General features: G+C 42.9%; 1 protein-coding gene across 4 annotated transcripts in view; it reads right to left on the bottom strand.

The window, feature by feature from the left end:
* Positions 1-19,515, bottom strand: part of DENND1A (DENN domain containing 1A) — a 159,974-nt gene that overhangs the window by 68,694 nt on the left and 71,765 nt on the right. For all 4 annotated transcript variants that reach the window (XM_082295358.1, XM_082295360.1, XM_082295359.1 and 1 more), the window contains exons 8-11: positions 18,132-18,185; positions 14,441-14,551; positions 9,266-9,366; positions 3,394-3,439 (exon numbers count right to left, since the gene is read on the bottom strand). In XM_082295358.1, coding sequence (XP_082151484.1) covers positions 3,394-3,439; positions 9,266-9,366; positions 14,441-14,551; positions 18,132-18,185 — 312 coding nt within the window. The remainder of the gene's footprint in view (positions 1-3,393; positions 3,440-9,265; positions 9,367-14,440; positions 14,552-18,131; positions 18,186-19,515) is intronic.

The raw sequence follows: 19,515 nt of genomic DNA, 5'->3' as shown, positions 1-19,515 counted from the left end.
GTCAATCAAAACCACATGTGCCCGAATTCCAGCAGGGAGCTCCTAGGTCAAGGGCATTCCCCCTCCATCAGCACCATCACACTGATAACCTTCCTACACAAACAGTTGCAGAAACAATCGTTTACTCTGACAAAATGTAAAAGGCTGCAGCTAAGTTTGACACAGCTTCCAACGCAAAGGGCAATTTTATATAATCTGAAGACTAAAACAGCCTACAGTGCACAGGCAGAAAATAAGATTGTGAAAGGTGTGTGTTCTTTTGATAGAGTTTCATTTTCCTATCTCATTATTTATCACTACTAAGTACTTATCTTCATCTAATATGAATTCAATTAGTTCCGTAAGCACGTTCCATTATTCATGTGATAGCTCCAGCCTTGCTTATCCAACAGCTTATAAACTTTTAGCCTTCTTTGAAGTCACTTTATGGATTGCTAAATGGAAATCTTATAAAGAATGACTAACTAGGTGATGATAGAAAAGCTGAAAAATAAGAGCACAAAACACAGCTCTGTATTTTCTACCAGGGTTTTCCCCCATAAATCAATTGGAGCCCTCTGACCTATAACAGGAGATTATCTTATCTCACTGGAGAACATTTCAGTCACAGTAAATTAGATTTAACAGTCAATGGATAGGCTTGATATTTTAATCATAAGAAAAATTTGTCATTTTCCATTAAAATAACTGTTCCTTCTACAGAGTCCCCGTGGAACACGGGAAACTGCAAACTTTAAGGAAACAAACAGTTCAGAAAAAGCCTGTTGAGCTAAGAGAGGCTGTATGTTGTTTAAAATCACCAATACTTCTGGTTCTTCCAGAGGCCCCATTCCAACACTGGGATACAAAACCCACAGAAACAAGATTAGAGGTAGAAAATAATTTTTTTCCTATATCCCAAATCCCTTCTCACCTTCACACCACAGCTTTCCCTGTGCAAGATTAGGCTGCCACTAACGTTTGCACAAGAAGGACAAATCCAACCTGTGAGCTGCTGGGACAGAGCCTGAGCCCAGACCTACCTGCAGTGCTCCCTGGGCTCCACACCAGGGCAAGGGTCCACCTGCCTCATGTGCAAGGCAAGTCTGGGAATGAACGCCTTATCCTGACACTGGAATGTGTGGATTAACAGAACCCTTTTAAAGTCCTATTTGCTGAAATTGCAGCATTTAAAGAAAAAGGAATACTGAATAATGGCAGCAGTCTGTAGTCCTAGTTTATAAAATTATTTTGATATGGAGAAGATAATACATTTTTTAACATACACAACTACCAGATCATAAGAAAAAGAATTGCTGTTGTAACTATGATGTTATTCTACTAAATAAAACACACAACTTTACATATGAAGGAAGGGACAAATAGAGTGAGCACTCAGCATCACAAACAAGAGGTAACCTGGGAACTGTCCAGCTCATGTGACAAATGTCACCTTTCCCTTGCCCAGGGCACAGAAATTCTGCAGCACTTGCCACCAGACAGATCCAGCAACCCCTGTGGGATTTTATGTTATTTTTCAATGGAAAAAGCAGAGTTAGCTGCAAGATGCAGTTCTGTCTGTATTCAATTTATCCATAAGAGCAGAGAAAACAGTTTAGTTTATTTATTTAATTTATTTGATAAGGCACTTTGAATAAATGTACTTTGCCAAAGCATGTCTGTGTTCCAGAATCTCCGGCTATTCAAAAGCCAGACTGGATTTAGTACTAAACAGATTTTTTCACAAGTTACTAAAATGGATGAAAATTGGCTTCTCCAAGAACAACTCCTTTTTTTGAGTTTTTACAGATGGAGTTTGGAAGGCCCACAGAGCCCTGCAGTCTGAAACTCAGAGACAAAGGAAGAGGCAATGGATTTATGGAGCAAGGCAGGAGTGAAACATCACACAAAGCAACTCCAAGGTGTAATTATTAATTTTTTTTCTATATCCATTCCCAGTCCAACCACAGAACTCGTGAGCACAAATATTTGTGAAAGCTGAAAAGTGTGTGTATGGAGATATCCCATCCACCAGCTCTCCTCCATCTTTTACATACACCACAATAACCACACCAGTGATTGCCTGGGATGGGTATGGGGCAGAAAGTTTTTTGATCAATATGAAAAATACATTTCTTCTTAGATATTCCCTCACTCCTGCCTATGCAGTATCCAAGGGTGATTATGAGAAGCCCCTTGAACAGAAGCATATGATGTGCAAACAAATGTATGTGTTGACTTTTAAACTAATTGGTTATTCACAAACACATTGTACTGAAATTCTCTACTTGATTTAGCAGTATAAAGGGCATAAAAAATCATCTGTACCCAGGATGGTAAGGAAAAGAAAAAAGACATCCTGCACATTCAATCTATCTTCTCATGAGAAAACTGACTCCTAAAATTACCTCTCATTAATGCTGGAAAAAGAGGGGACGTTACACAGCACACACAAACACACAGGGCATCATTATTACACACACTTGCCCTAGTGAAAGAATCAATATTTTTTTATCAATATTTCCAGAAATTACACATTTTTATGGACAATACAAGAACAATTTTTCTAGTAATACACATTCCTTTATGTGATGTTAACCCCAGTTTTCTGAACTGTTCTGTATCCTGAACATGAAGGCTCAATTTCCAAACACAGGAGCTAAAACAGGGACACAGGTCCATTACTGTCCAGGGGTATGTGGAGTCCCAGCAGAGCTCCCTGGGCACGAATGCCTCTTCCCACCCGGAGCACTCCTTGGGAAGGGGCACAGTCAGTAAGGATGAGGATTTCAGAGGTACCTAAGTCAGTATCTTTTGTTGTTCCCCAGATACTTTTGAGGAAAGCCATCGACTGTTTCACCAGTACTGGAAGCAAAAGCAAATGTGCTATTTCCACTTTTAGAGTTTTTAAAAAGTCACATGAATTACTGGGAATTGTTTATAGGAGAAGCTTTCTGTGAGGGCTGGTTCTCTGCCAGCTTTGTGTTAACATTAACTGCAAGTTCCTTCTTTTCAGATCTTTCGAACATTAAAAAAATTACAATCTGTCTGCAAAAGCCTAAAAGAGAACTGTAACTGTCAACATTGTGGTTTAATATCGACTCTGCCTTTGTGCCTGAGTCCAACCAAGGCACTGAACTGATTAAATGAAGCCCCAGGGTGGGGAGGGGAGCACGACGTGAGCTTGTCACCGCCGAGCTGCGAGCGGGAAGTCTGCCCAAGGAGCACAGGGGAGCAAACAAGGCTCCTGAAGATGCAACATTATCATGTATGCCTCACTCAATTCCCTCAGCACTCCCAAATTAACAGGATTATTTCACTTTTAAGCATATGAATGAATGTGTAATTGCTTGCAGAATCTGACTCTAAACCATACCACTATACATAGTTTCAGAAATGGTACAAGAGACTTACCTCCATCAAACTTAAGTGTATTCCAATGAGGTAGGGCATGGGGGCACTGCGGAGAGGAAAAGAAACCCGGCTTTACATCCTCGTAACAGTGAATAACACACATGACTTACAAAATTAGCTACAGGAAAACACTGGGATACTGGATCAGATTTTGCTTAAAAAATAGTAGATACATATATACAAACAAATCACATGTGAACAAAGTGTTATTCCATATCTGAAAGACTTTTGTTACTATGCAATAGCCTCCTACTCTTGAAAGACTTCATTTTTTCTTGACATCAGAATTTCTAAGTGACTAAGTTTGGGCAGGTACCCAAGGACAGCTGTTAAACATATCCCTAACACTGGGGTCTTTTGTTAGAAAACCAAACAAAATGTGTTATTGCAATTTTAAAAAACATACCCTTGGAAAAGACTTTTCCAAGAGTATTCTTTCAAAAACTGGACCCAGTTGTAGTGTCAAGTGGTTAATTTAATGTATATGTATCACCCAGTACTACAAGCTTTGAATTCTTTGAGTGAGTCCAGATACATTTTTAAGTCATTTACTTTTAAGTATAAATCTTGACGAGTTTTCATTTATAAAAGAAAACAAAAAATACTTTTGAAGATTCTGATAATCTCCAGAGTTCCTGGGACATCCGCTGATACCAATATTCCCCTCAGGACACAAAACCTAAATACCCCAGAGGCTCATAGGCCAGGTTTTAGCCTTGGACACTGGCATGACACCTTTGTTAGCCCACAGAATGCCAGTGCTGAAGGGAAGACTGATCTTTTCCATGTCCCTTTCCTGATGTGAGCAAACCCCGAGAAGGACCCGCTCCCAGCAGAGAGCCCTGGCTGGGAGCTGCCTGTCCGTTGTCCAGGATTTCCAACGCTGAGCTGCTCGCAGCCTCCCCCTCGGCAATCAGGGCCCGGCGCAGCAGAGCCATCAGCGAGGCTGCCAGAGCTGCTAATTGCAAATATGGCACATCCTGCCTGCGAAACGCAGCGCACACAGACAGACACAACTTCTAAAATAGAGCCTCAGCTCGCTTTGGATACAGAAGCTCAAAGAGCTCATTTTCAATTTCAGATGAAAAAATGAGAGAAATGTCAGTGTACTGCCTTGGATTAAAATATCTCCCATATTGCTGCTCTAAGCTGGTGCCTACTGCTCAGTAAGAGCAGTACAGTGCTGAAAAAGCTCCTGAGACACCAGGCCAGCAAAAATCCCTGCTTCTCCTTTTCCTGAGAAATACCTTTAAAAATATATTTACTGATAAGCATATTAATATTTATGTTGTTTATTAATACACCCCCTCAAACTGCCACTCTGTAGGATGCTCTACTGAGGTGGAAACAGCCCCTGCAGTAGACATTCTATGTGAAACCATTTTTTTTCCTTTCTGAAGACATTAAATACATACAACTTCCTAAGTCCCTTCCCAGTTCACTGGCAGAACACTCCAGTGCCTTGTCCCACATCACTGCAATGAGTGTCCGGCCCAGGGCCCCTGCACCCCCACAGCCCCTTGGGACAGAGCCCAGAGGGGCTGCTACAGCACAGAACCATCCTGAATGTTCTGCTTCCTGGGAATCCCGTGGCTGGCAACTGGAACATCCATCCAGGTCCCTGGGCAGAAGGTTTGCCTGCTCCCTACCACACTCGCCCACGACACACAAGTGCTGCTCAGCTGAGCCCTGATTTGTCATGGACACGTTTGATTTGTGACAAACGCCATCTCTTCACTTCCCATGGCCACAGCCCAGGAGCAAGAAAACAGCCAGGAATTTTATACCCAGAGAACGAAGCACTGCTTTGGCTCTGGCTGCACAATGGCCCCGCGAGCCGGGCTCGGCTGCCCCGGCCCCTCCGGTGCCACCACCACCAATGTGGTTCCAATTAAGGACTTCCAGCAACGCGACAGCTTCAATCCCCACCGCACAAAGTCGGAACCTCGGCAGGAAGTCTTAAGCCTGCAAATGTCTCATCTAGTGGAACCTTGGCTAACGTAATGAAAGGAAGCAGGAAGAGTGCAGTATTCCTGAAAACCAGCCATTTATTAACATCTCCAAACATAGGAAGAGAAGATATGGCTTAAGATACATGGATCAGGTTTGGATGCAAAGACTCATCTTTTCAGTGCTGGAGTGACAAACATTACATGTAATGGCAATACAGCACATAAACACTTACAGGGACTGCATAAATAACCTCAATAAAATGTGATTCTGGTAAGGAGCATAAATATTTCCAATAAAATCTACCAGAGAGATTCTATTCTTCCATCATCACTCATCAGTATGACTGAATAGGAAACACACCTAGAAGTAAATGCCGAAAGTTCATGTCAGGCTTCATAAATTGCTTTTATCACCATTTCTCTTGACCATGAGTTAATCATAGGCCATTATTTAAGTAGATCTTTAGCATCCTGTGCAGGGGAATGTGCTGTGTCCCCCCTTCCCCACCCAGGGCACACTGAAACAGTCCTTCCTCACTGCGATTCAGGTCCTGAGATGTGGAACACTCCAGCAGTTTTTAATATTTTATCAGGGTAGATTTGTACTTGCAAGACTTCCAAGAGAAGTTCAGCAAGACACATCCCTTGTATAAAGAGCAGAAACACTCGGCACAACCTTTAATCCTTCTGGGAGCCCTGGCAGATTAAAGACTGCCCTTCAGAGCAGGCCTTCCCCACTGCTTGACACTTCATCAGTCCTGGGGCTTCTTACAGCCACAACTACTAATTACTCAAAGTTGTTTGCTGGCAGCCAATAGCCATTAAGTGCAAAATTAAGAAGTATCAGTTTCTACCACATGTATTTACTGCTCAAACAAAGTGCCTGCGTGAGCCTTTCAGAACAAAGAGAGGGGTCATTACTCCTCTTGTGCTACACTGGCTCCCAAGGCAATCAGCCTTATTTATAATCAAATGAGTTATATAGGTAAATATCAAATCATTAAAGTAGCAATGCATAAGCATGAATATGGATTTTGGGGACATAATGGCTATATATTGCCCATTTATTACAGTTGCATTTTTACAATTTCTTTAATTCGTTTCCTTAGGCAAACTAGAGACTGCTTAATTATGCTCCCAAGAGGTGGGCAACTACTAATTGGAAGAGAAGCAGGTGAAATAGAGGGACATTTCTTCTTAAGTGAAGAAAGCCCAGCCTTAAAAAATACTGCAATTCACCAGGAAAAGTAATGTAAAAACCCAAGGATTTCCAAAAGGTTCCTATTTACAGCTACACAGGGATTTCACCATTTTGCTTCATTGTTCCAGGGAAATGGATGAGATCACACTTACCACATTCACGTCTTGCTATACAAGCATTGACTTAATGGGTGGCTCTCTCCCACCACTGGTACTTCCCTCTCCGGGGCAGTCTCCTGATTTCTCTTCAGATTCCTCATTGAAATGCAACAGAATTCCACCCAAAATTTATTGGAGTAATTGATGCAAATCAGAAACTTGACTGCATAAATTGGAACAATGCAGAGAACACACAGCTCTGACACCAGGAGAGCAGCTACAAGGAGCTTTAGTGAGTGCCCAGGTGTGCCAGGCTCAATGGCAATGCCCACCGAGCTCCTTGGGCAGGAATCTTTGTTTCCCAGCAGCGGGAGGACTTCAGCTCCCCCTCCACCTACTCAGAGAAGCACATTGACTATATGCAGATTTAGAAAATAGGAGAAAGGGAGTTAAAAAAACTCCTGGAGAAAGGGCAAACTGCCCCAACAGAAGCATTTGTTAGCAGCTGTGCCAGGGTGCTCTGAGAATACATTCATGCTGGCTGCTAAGCTGTCTGTCTGATAGAATAGATTGTTTTAATCACCCTACGAAATGTACTGTTGCTTCTGGTGACAAAGCTCTGGGGCTCAGCGCACACTCAGCTGCGTCCCAGCTCAGCAAAGACAGGCTTTTCTAAGGGCTCATTTTAAACACAGACTCTGAGAGCAAGAAGGAAGCAAACAGACACAGTGGGAGTGGTTTTATGACACACAAAAAACAAACTGGGAAAAGTAGCGAGGAAAATTGATACACTGCTTCCTCCACATCAACAAATGTTTAAATTTCCAATAAAATAGATGGACAAGAGTTGGCCAAGTAGTTGTATGTGCTTGACTATCAATGCTTGGTGGCAGCATCTCACTAACCAGGACTTCTGGCACCTGCTGGCATGTGCTCGAAACAAACAAAACCCAACCAAACAACACCCCAAACCAGCCACCAGCAGCGCAGCTGTGCTTCTGTACTTCCTCTGTTGCTCTGCATTCAAAGGAACAAGCAATTGTGCATCAAGGTGTGAGATTTAATGACAGCATTTTAGTCTCCTCCACCCAAAATGTTTCCCTGGGCTGAAAATACACTAAAGAGCAGTGTCCAATTAAAAAATAAAAACAAAGGATAGCACTCTTCCCCTTGCTTCCCCTCCCACCCCCTGTCCTCAGCAAATCTACACAACAGGGACGATCTATGGGAGATCCACCACCAGCACTGACTCAGCACTGAGAGCAAGTATTTGGGAGACACAACCTTTGGGCATTTTCAGTTCTGAGGGTAGGTACGTCAGTGAGGAATGCAGGGGAAGAGAAATACTAAGTTTGAGAAAGTCCTTTAAAGAGGGAAATGGGAAGCAAAAGGCAAGTAATCACAGGTGGCACTTTTTTCAAACACTTTCAAAGATCTCGAGTGACACAGTCTATCCATCCTTTTGTGAGTTTCAAAAGAGCAGGGGAAGATTCAAAACATCACAGCACAGTCCGTAAATGAGCACAGCCAACTGAATGAACAAGATATTCTGTATTCATAAGAACTGAAGAATTCTCATTGCTCTAAGTTTTGTTCCCATTTCAGCTCTCTAAAATTCTTATGTCATATTTGCAAATAAAATAACCAGGCAATAATTAAAATTAAATTAAGCTCTTCTATTTTAAATAATCTCAGGTCATTTCCCTTAAGAGGCAGACACCAGTAAGCAGAAATACTGCCTTAAAGCAGGGAGCAGGGAGCTGATTGCTCAGTCCTCCCAGGCAAAATGACATCTCCAAGTTCACATGGTTACAAAATAGATGGTGGACTCTATTTTGGGAAATATATTTATGGCACATAAATTGTTGCTAAATTGACTTACTCAAACAATGACAGAGTGTGTAGCTACCTCTCCAATTAAAGTTCCTGGCTGGGTAAGGAAATCAGTTGTTGCATTTGTGAGCTGCCTAACAGTTGTACATTTTGAAATCATTCTTTGCACACAGCCTGGCTCCCTCCTGCCATGGCCGGGTGTTGGCCACGAAAGAATCCCCTCAGTGATGCTCAGTGACTTGTGGCTTTCTCTCCTGCACCAGGGTTTGCTTTTTGCACCCTCTGGGTGGGCCCCTTTCCCTGCCTTTGTCAGGAAGTCCATGAATAACTGATCACCAAGGGCAAAGCCTGTGCCTGCGAGCAGCAGGTACCTGAGGGGAGCTGGGGCAGCCTCTCCAAGTGTTAATTACACGTGAGAAGCCCATTATCCAGGGAAAGGCACCTGCTGGCACTGCAAATGACTGGGACCTGCCCTTCCTGCGCAGGGAGTCAGGGAAGGCTCATTTCCACAGGAGATAACTCTTTACATTCTGTTCCCTGTACCCTGACACAGGCACACACAACATTTACATCAGCTGCAGAGGAGCAAACTTCCTTTAAACATGCACGTTTTGGTTTCCAGGCCTTCACTTGCTGCTGGTTATCCCGGCTGGATCCCCAGGAACAGCCGCATCAGGAGAGAGCTTCAGACTCACTCTAAGAAATGTGCACAGTGCTGTAGGTCTGAGGGACAGATACACATCTCCAGAACACACACACAGGTAATGCACACACAGAGATGGCCTTACCAGCAGTAGTCCAGGAGATGTGGGGGCAGGACAGGAATGTAAACATGCTGCCAGAACATCGGGTAGAGCATGGCTGCAGACCCATGGATACAGGCAGTTAACTGAAAAACACACAGAGAAACCGCAGCGTAAATGAGACAAACCTCGAGCTTCAAATGGTAAACTTAGAGGCAAGAAAGTAAAGAATCAACTCTCCTTTCCTATCAATGCTTTATGAGAAAATACACAGCACTGCTGGCAGAAACAAGGGTCTTGGGGGGAGCAGGAGTGGCTGCCATCCGCCTGGCTTTGTGAACAGCTGAGAACACGATTCACTCACAAACCCAACCTGCAAAGAACACCCGGCATTTTATAAAGCAACAGAAACATGGAAATGAAAACACAAAGGGAACTAAGAAACAGTAATGGCAAATCTCCCAAACCTGGAAATTACCATGCATTAAATATCACAAAACTGCTCTGAAATTATAACACAAACTGAAAAAACCATGGCATGCGTTTCTTAAAAACACAGTACGCTAAACTCAGTGATTAAATCTTGATGATTTAAAAGGGAATTTTATCTAATTGCCCTTCACCTAATCATTTGATCCATTGAATTTCTCAGTTACATTGTTAAAAACTCATGCAGAAGAGTTTTGATGTGGCAGGTACCGAATTAGCAAAGGGAAGTGCCAGTGAAGCCACGGGGAGAATCCTCACAGAGGAAATTACTGCTCTCAATCCTATTTCAAACAATAATTATTAATTGGAAAAGAAGATAAGCAGGATATTTGTCACAATCACTAAGGGTATTAATATGGAGCAGGTGGCAATGCTCAATAAGGCAATCTCAGCAAAAGCTATAGGCAAAACACTGTAAGAGGATATGAGCACACACACTTGGGGAAACAAGTAAATAAATCAGAGCACTCACACACAGACACATCCAAGGCAGACTCGGAGGTGACAGGGAAGAGTCACATCCACCCTGCCCCTGTTCCCAGTTCAGAGTGTCCTTTAATCTCCAGGGACACCCAGCACAAGCACTACACCGTGCTTCACTTGTGAGGGATGTTTTGAACACAACTCTCAACAAATCCTCCCAGTTCTCGGAAGGCAGGAGGAAACTGAGCATTTAATGCCTTCTGGGCAAGGGGAAGGAGGCAGAGCACTTCTTATGAGTCCTGAGGAGACAAACTCCAAGGGACTAAGGTCCCTGTGGCAGCCTGAATGTGTCCGAGATCAAACTAAGCAAAGACAAATCATGATATTAATCCTAACTCAGTTAGAGGTGGCATAACCTTAAAAAAAACCAGCCCTCATTATTATTAATTTCCATTAAGACAGACTAGTGACTCACAGACCTTGCAAAGGGAACCCATGACTGGAAAAGGAAATGCTTTGGATGGGCTAAACCAGACCCTTCAGGCTCCGTGTCAGGAAAAATCAGCTACAGTTGGGGGTAGTTTGGGTTCTGTTCACTACCAAAGCCTTTCTGTGAGTAACAGCACCTGGTGGTCCAGTTAAAATGCAGGTCAGTGGGCAGGACGGTGGAAGACAGGCCTGCATTTTATGTGTTACTTTTATGCCTCTGAACAACACAACCAGTTTTTTCTAAATTAAAATTTAATTCTAGATTAGGAACTGCTTCTCTGAGGATTGAGTGGATAATTTCTGCCATTACTACACAACATGGTCGTGGCTGTAGAGGAGTGAATTCCATAATCCTATGAGGCCTCTTCCAAGCCCCTTCCCACTGGTTTTAAAACTCAGCAAGAAAAGATGAAACATCCACAATGCTCAGCACTCAGACATCTGAGCAGGACCTGACACCTCCTTTGGAGACTCCCACCTGGCAGGAGTCAGGTGATACCCAAGCAGGGGTGAGCCCCAGTCCCAGCCTCCAGCTCTGCCCTGAGAAGGGATCAAACCCAGCTGATCTGCTGGAGACCTCACCTGATCAGTGACTGTCACCCAGGAAACAAGCACTTCAGAGTAAGGCAGCCTGAGAAATGCCCAACTGCCAGAACTACAGGAATCCAGCATTTTGAACTCGGATTAGTTCCACTCCTCAGCTCTGTGCAGCTGTTGCTGGAGGGTGTAAGGAGATCGCTGTGGAAGGGACACACTCAGTCACTGGGCACTTTGTGCAGTTCTATATTTAATGCTCTAAAAGCCTGATTTGAGCAAATGAGATCAATAGGAATTTGTCACAAACTTGAAACTACTAAGCTGATGTTGAACTACACGAGACCATTTTCCACCCCTGGCTCCTGGCACACACTGGGCAGGATGTGGCTACCAAGGTGCAATAAGGACACTGAGGAAAAGAACCACCTTTTGCATGGCTGTAAGATTAGGGGGTTGCATTCTTTGGGGCTAAAAACCAAGTAGAAAGCTGAGCTATAACAGAATTAAGCAGTGAAAGCAGTACCGTCACAAAGGCTGCGTATGAAGGCAACAGGGACAGCAACAGAGCTGTGGCATCAGAGCTGGGCAAGCTCTCAGCTGTGAAGCATCACAAGGACAGGTGGGGTATCAAATTGATCATATGTTATTCTAATTCCTCACCCTCAGAGCCCCAAGGCCCATCAGACCCCTGCCAGGGAAGAGGAGGTTTGTCAGAGCTCCCCGTGCTGCGGCAGAAGCGGCACAGGAAGCTCTGCTCCAGGATCAAACATCCATGTCACGATGGGATTCTTTGCTTTGTGCTAAAACTCCAAAAATCACAGAAAAGGCAAAGAAATCCACCTCAGTATGATGGGGCCAGACAGAAACATCCCTGAAATCCCCAAGTTTAAGTAATTTCAGAGCTTCGCGTAAGACGCCTTATAATGAGAGCCAGCGTGCTGCTGCCCCGCTCCCAGCCAGGAAACACCTTGGGGTGGCCAGGCTGCAAGTTCTGAAGGAAAAGAGAATTCTGGATGGAAGCAGAACTCCAGTTTCATTTTTGCAGCAGCATGCTCCCACCAGCAGGTGAGCTTCTGCCAGGCACAGGGCATTTATCATTTCGGTTCATATCTCATGTTTTTTGAGGACTTAGATCACAGAATAAGTAATGAAATTTAACAGGAATAACTGTTTCAACATTTTGAGAAATTACCTGCATTTCCTTTTGTAGAGACGAAGAACAAAATCAAAAAAAACAGCAATAATTTCTCTATAGGTTCAGTACACATGCTTTATAAAATAGCTAACAAACACGGCTTTGTGCAGTTACCCCTAAATCTTATTCAACTTAAGGGATATAAGGATATTGAAAATCAAAATTTGAATTTGAGATGATGTATTGTAGCACAGAATTCATTCCACCATAAAAGGCTTTCTACCCAGGCTTTCTATCTCTCACCTGGTATTAAATTCAAGCCCTACGTCTGAAGTGTGTCTCCCAAAGCTAACAGAAATGAACTGCAAATAGGTCCCTTCCACTTTTGTGTTAAAAATCCAAAAGCTAAAAACAAAGGCAGCAGCCCCTGAGCAGCCCCAGAGCAGCCCCCCAGGCTGGCTGCACTCGGGGAGTGGGGGGTTTGGTTCCTTTGCAGTGACAAGGTCTTGGCTTCCTCCGAGCACAGGCTGAGAGCAGAGAATGTTCCTGGGCTGGAACGGCGAGCGGCAACCGCTGGCTCCGGCCCAGCTCCTCAAACCTGCCTTCCACTGTCACTCCAATCTGCCAGCAGTTTATAGAGAAAGTTGTAAGCTAAGAACACACAGTATGAATACCCCTCCCTCCCAAGAACCAGACGTGCTTTTATCTTGGACAGAGGCAAAAGGAAGAGAAATAACAGAAAGAGAGGAAAAAAACCCAGCCCCACTTGTGAATTGGCTCATTAAGGAAGGCACAGTGACAGGTAAGTAATTCCTCTTCCCAGGCTCTGTCACAAAGGGAGAGATTAAACCAACCAACCACACATCTGAAATGCTTTGGGCAGCCCTTCTCTTCTTCCCTCCTCTCTGATCATTTACTGTTCTTTTCATTCCGTAGGTTGCTGAAATAAACACCTCTCCTTCATTTTATTTCATTACCAGGCCTGGATGGAATTTTCCTTATTTTAGTAGTGATGACATAGAATACGTGGCAGATAGAGAAGTTAAGATTTTAAAAGTTTTCTATGGTATTAAACTTCATAATACTTAAATGCTTTCAGTTAAATGTGGGATTGATTGTAAACATTATTAATAGTTGTTATTAGGTCCTGGAGGCTATTATAATCCTCCTCCTTTTGCTTACCTTTCAAAATGATACTGCAATAGTTATTCTGGGATTAAGTCTGAGGCCTTACTCCTCTCACTTCTCTGCCCTGTGCTGACAGACCATCCTTACGAGGATTTGTGGACATTATTCCAGCCTTCCAGAGCATTCACAATGCCATGGAGCAGTTTGAATCTCAAGCACAAAGCATGTCTGGTCATACATCAGATACCAGTTACAGCCACAGGAAATGGAAATGGCAGCTGTACTTCAGCCAGGACTGCTCGAGTGCTCAGCCCACAGCACTAGAAACCAAAATTAGTTAAACCATCTTCAGCACTCACAAAGGAAAGCAATCAATAGCCATTTACAGAGCAAACATGATGACCATGGAGCATTTGCTTTCATAAAGAAAATCACAATCTTATTGACTGCTAAACCTTGAAATGCATAACACAAAACTTTGAACTGAATCAAGCCCTGTGCTTGTTTTGATCTCCAGCCATTTTTTAGAAGAGAGTACTCTAGAATATTCAGCAGCTTTCATCTCTCAGACACTTGATGGAGCCTAAGGAGCATTAAGACTAAACCTTATCAAACACAACTCAAACACAACTGCAAAACTGTGCATTGTCAATGTACTTCAGCCCACTCCTCTGGTCCATCCAGAAGAGGTCACTGGAACATCCATTTGACAGTGTCATTTATCTTTTTTTTTTCCTGTCAAGTAAATTCTGAATAAAGGACTTCACTATGGCATAAGTCTTTGAACATTTGTGTACCAAACAGCCACAAAAATCCCTGCATCCAAAAAATTCTTTTGAACATTGTGGGCCAACAGAAGTTCTATAAAATCCTCACATAAGGCACAGAACTGAGCTGGGGCTGCATAACTGAGGTTGAAAGGTGGACCTGGAGATAATCAGTTAATTTCCTACATATGACTGTGATTTAAAAAAAGAAAAATACTGTGAATAGAAGAAATTCTTGTGCATTTTACTTACAGTGCTCAGCTTACTACAGCAAATGAGGATGCGGCGCTCGTACAGCATACTGGCGTAGAGATGCAGCATGTTGTTGACATCAACTGCTACAAAATACTCTGTCAGATTTCTCTGGGGAGAGACAAAAATCATTTTTTACTCATGACATTACAAAACCAAGTGTCCTTAACAAAAAAAAAAAAAAAAACAAAACCAACCAAAACCAAAGAGATTTCATCCTTCTATTGTGCTACATCCAGTATGAGGCTTAACAAAAGAAAGCAAGATTTCATCTTAAGGCAGAGGCCTTTCTAATTGCAGTATCTCTCCCCAGAGTTTTGGGGAGCTGGGTCTTAGAGTAATAAAAGTGATGATGTTTCACCCACAGCTTTCTGAATACTACATACTTCTCTGAGAAAAAAAATGTTCTGTCACTTTTATGGAGACTTCAAAGCTGCCTGATAAAGTACCAAAACCCCACACCCCAACACTAAAAGCAGCTCTCAGAGGCCAGTTCCAATACAGCAAATTCAATTGTGAGCTCAGTCAGTGCTAGAAAAATTCTGACTATTGGAAACACATCTGGGCATTTAACACACACTAAACCCAGTTGTCTGAACTGAACCCCTCACTTCGGGCACTCGGACATCCCTGGGTGGGAGACAGGAGCACCTCCCGGGGGAGACTGTGGAAGGAGGCAGGAAATTCTCTCTCTGAGCACTTCACTTCTTAAAACATAGAAATTAAAGAAAAAGGGAGAGGTGGAGGAAAAGATAATGCCCAAAAATGCTGAATTAGGGAATTTGTCTCCAAATAGCTTCTTACAGACATGAAAGGGTTGCTATAGGATAAAGACAGCCTTATACAAAAAGCACATGTGAGAGCAAAATTAGATTAGTCATGAATTCAAGTGCAATCTTAATCATCCTTAAATAAAAAAGTGCAGAAAAGCAAAAAGCAAATATGATTTAGAAACTTAAAGAAGCTCAACAAAGCCTATTAGCACTTTTGACAGATCCAAGATACTTGGCCTGAGAAGTCTGCCAAGATGCTTCATACTGTGCAAAAATATGTTCCCCAGCTTGCCATCCAAACACAAAGAACTGAAGGAAAATTAAGCATTGTATTTGGGAGACTTTGGTACCAGTATGTAGAGGGACAAAAACTGAGCTCATTATGGTTGGCTTCAAACACATAAAATAAAACAATCATTCAGGTCTTTGTTAAAGCAGAGCTGGAGCCACAGACAGGTACAGTCAAAGGAGAAAAAAAAAAAGCCAACACATTTTGCCAAAAACCTATTAAACTATCATGTACTTTTTCTGTATTTCTCATCCCATCTGTGCTGATTAACATGATATTTTTGTCTAAACATAAGCTGTCTTCTCCACGGCTCTTCTTCCCCCTCTCACCCACCCTTCCACCACGCCAAAACACAGTGTGTGACGACACAATTCCTGCTAATAGTGGGAATTAAAAGAATTTTTAAGGAGCCCTGAACTCCCTTTGATGCCACCCAACTCAGGGGCATGGCAAAAGCAGCACACAATCCCTGCATCCAGCCCGAGGGTGCAGCCCTGCTCCACACGGATCTGTTTGTGAGGCAACAGCCTCCACTGCGAGAGGAAAATAGATGTGGGTACTTGATTTGCAATTGTTCTTTCATCGAGTTTATTGTGATGACATGACACACAAATGTACCTTCAGATGGAAAGATTTGTAAGGTTTCAGTCTTGTCTGCTCTCCAAGATTTGCCAAGGACACCTGGGAACCATGTGGGCTGCATGGAAATGTATTGGTACTGAGGAGATTCACGTGTTCCCTCAAAGTTGTATTTATAAGAAAGCTGTCAGCTCTGAAGCTGAAATTGGGACTTACACATGTATTTTGAAAGACATGTCTCGTAAGTGACAAAACCATGAATGAGTTAAATAAATACAAATGAAAGCGTTCCAATTTGCAGGATAATTGTTATGTATTTTGCTTCCTAGAACTTAAACCTTTCTCAGGGCAGTAAAAAGTGGGGTTTTCAGAACAGGTATCCCCACTCCTCTCAAAATTCACCAAGAGTGTTACAAAACTCCCTCACGCTCCTTTGAAATTTCATTCCCAGATCAATCATCCATTTGATCATTTGCTATCTCATATCAATACACACTGACTACTCTGACTTTTGAGATTAAAAATCACGTACTTCTCTTCCACTGTCAGCTAATGAGGAAGATGAACCCAGTGATACAAAAGTACTGAGGGCATCATCCCCAAGAAAACACCATCATTTCAGCCTCTTAACTTACCTGCACCTTCTGAAAGACAACAGCTACTACCAGGAAATTCAGTCTTGCACTGTATTTCCTGCAACCAACCTGATTTATTTCTGAAGTCACACTGCATTTACACATCCCTCACACAACTTACATCTCCTGAAGAAGGGAATGAGTTGCTGTTACAGAAAAGTGCCCATGCTAAATGGTCTGTGACTCATTAAACACATTGATCTGACACAAAGTCAGATAATTCCAAGAGGTTTGTTAACATTCCAAACAGTGCTCTCTGCAGCTCTCCATTCATCATCACATCCAACTACGAAGTTTGGCACCACTACAACTTTTGCTAATATGGGTTTTAAATGCAATTCCTGGTAAGATGTACAGAATTTTTAATAAATCAGGTCAATTGATTAAAATACAGCAGACTTATGCCCATTTAATGTCCTTGTATTATTCCCTAATATGCTCAATTCCACACGGAAGTTGGTTTAACAGACAGACAAAAACCTTTTAAAAAATTACACAATCCTGGGATAGTGGGAGGTGTCACTGCCCATGCCAGGGGGTGGCACTGGATGGGCTTTAAGGCCCCTTCCAACCTGAATTATTCTGGGATTTTATGATTCTATGAATTAGGACAGGATTTGATGACTGGTTTAGACTCAGGGATTGATTCCTGAATTACACCCAGCGTATCATTATTTGTACAAAAATAAAGCACCTCGGAAGAAAGAGCGCATCTATTAAATTTCCTGTCAGGATATGTGTCAGTATGAAGAGTCTGCAACACAGCAAAACCAGCAACAGTGTTTTGAAAGCCAAACAAAAAGCCCCGAATGCTATCTGCTATACAAATCACCCACAAATGAGATGGAATGGCTTGATGATTCTTTTTTCTTTCATGCCATCAACTGAAGAATATGATGCTGAGACCGACTGCAAAATGCTTGGGAAAGAAAACTGAGATGTCAGGCACAGGAGTTTGGCTGCGACAGAGCAGGAGCACATTAAAGAGTATTTAAGAGAAGAAAATGCCAGCATTGTCTTCCCACAGACTTATCATCTGGCTGGAGAGCTGAGCCAGGCTGGAACACACATGACTGTGTGAAGCTTAAAAAGTCTCCCAAAAAGTGGCTCTAAAGAGCCAGGTGTGTCTGGTGCTCTCAGGAGCCGTCTAGCAAGCACAGTGTTTTCCCTGCTGTCTCAGGTCATTATTCCAGAGGGGTGGCAGTGTAGGATGAGCTGCTGTTTTACCCACATCAATCTGTCCATCATCCTTGTCCATACAGTTCAGCTTTTAATCACACATGCAGAGTGTCAGCTCCTGAATGCTCAGTATTTTACAGAATAAAACCTATTCCAAACAGAGTAATATTTGTCATCTATGTAGCTGCTGACATTAAATGGAAACAATAAAGTGCAGGGTCCTCTCAAATACTCACATTTTCGGGTATACTGGGAAGCTCTCTGGTGTCAGGCACAGTAAAGTAAGAGTGCTACAAAAAGAGCAAATATTGATTATTTCAGTAATGTTAAAAGCAATCTAAATTTATTGCTCGGTATTAGTATCAGCAGTAACAGCAGTTGCTCAGCTAAGTAAAAATGACAGAACATTTGTTACCAACTACCAGCCTGAGTTCTCTGTCCTGGATTCCACAGGCTGGGTTCCCAGATCACAGGGGCAATAGGAAATGCAGGAAGATAGACAGTATCAAATGCTCCTGGAAAGTTATATTCCATGTTTTTGTTCTTCAGAGCTGCTGCTACAGACAGACTCACACAGGCTGTGACAGATGCCAAGGAAACTCCAAGGCAGGCTGTAATTCAAGCCAGCTTTCCCCAGCCCACGGCAGGATGGACTTCAGGGAACAGCAGCAGGCAGGGCCTTCTCTGACTCACAGAACCAGAGAGGTTCATTCCAGCCAAGGGGGAGGTTATGGAAATGTACTGGGAAATGCTTCCTAAGGTTCAATGCCTGCTTACCTACAAAATACTGAAAAGTTTTAAGTGACTTTTATACACCCTAAAAGCACATTTTGAAAGATCATATTGCTTTCATATAATTTCATAATCCATTATATTGTTCAGTGTTTTTAATTGTCTGCATTCCAGGAGCCCAGGTTCACTCCAGCTCCCAATCTGACCACAGATGACTTGAATGATCCTTGGTCAGGGTTTTGGAAAAGGAGAGAATGTGACTCGTATACAATTTATATAATTTTAAAGATTTTCACAATTTGTCTTAGGGCTACTTATTAATTACTGGCTGAAGCCTTAAAGGCTGTTCCATCCTGGGCATAGCTCCACAATTGGCACTATTCTCTTGTACACAAATCTCAGCCATCTCAGTGCTTCCTGATCAGGCTGTAACCTGAAATAGCAGGCGGGGACCACAGCCTCCACTAAATGGAGACACTAAATGAGAAACACAAGTTTTGCTTTCTGATGCATCACTGGTTTGGTTTGGTTTGGTTGCAAAGATGCAATGCCAAGGCAGAGGAACAGCACTCAGAGCTGTGTCACACAGAGGAACCTCACTCCGACCACGCAATGGGCTCAGAAACAGACAAAATAAAATCAGAAAGACAGGGTCCCTGGGCTGCTTGTTTTTATGCTTTCTTGCTCCATTGCCCATGAAATGTCTGAGACAAGGGGAGACAGGCAGCATTCCTTGGAACCACTGGCATGAAAAAGCCGGAATATCCCTGCTGCCCCTGGCCTTGGGAGACAGCTCGTCCCCTGAACAGAACTGCTGCTCCTCAAGAAGGATCTTGAGGGGCTGGGGACATGTCCAGGGCCAGCTGGGACCAGCAAGGCCACACAGCT

The sequence above is a fragment of the Coloeus monedula genome, assembly GCF_965178545.1.
Source record: "Coloeus monedula genome assembly, chromosome: 21".
Lineage (NCBI taxonomy): Eukaryota > Metazoa > Chordata > Aves > Passeriformes > Corvidae > Coloeus > Coloeus monedula.
This window is presented reverse-complemented; position numbering and strand designations above follow the sequence as displayed.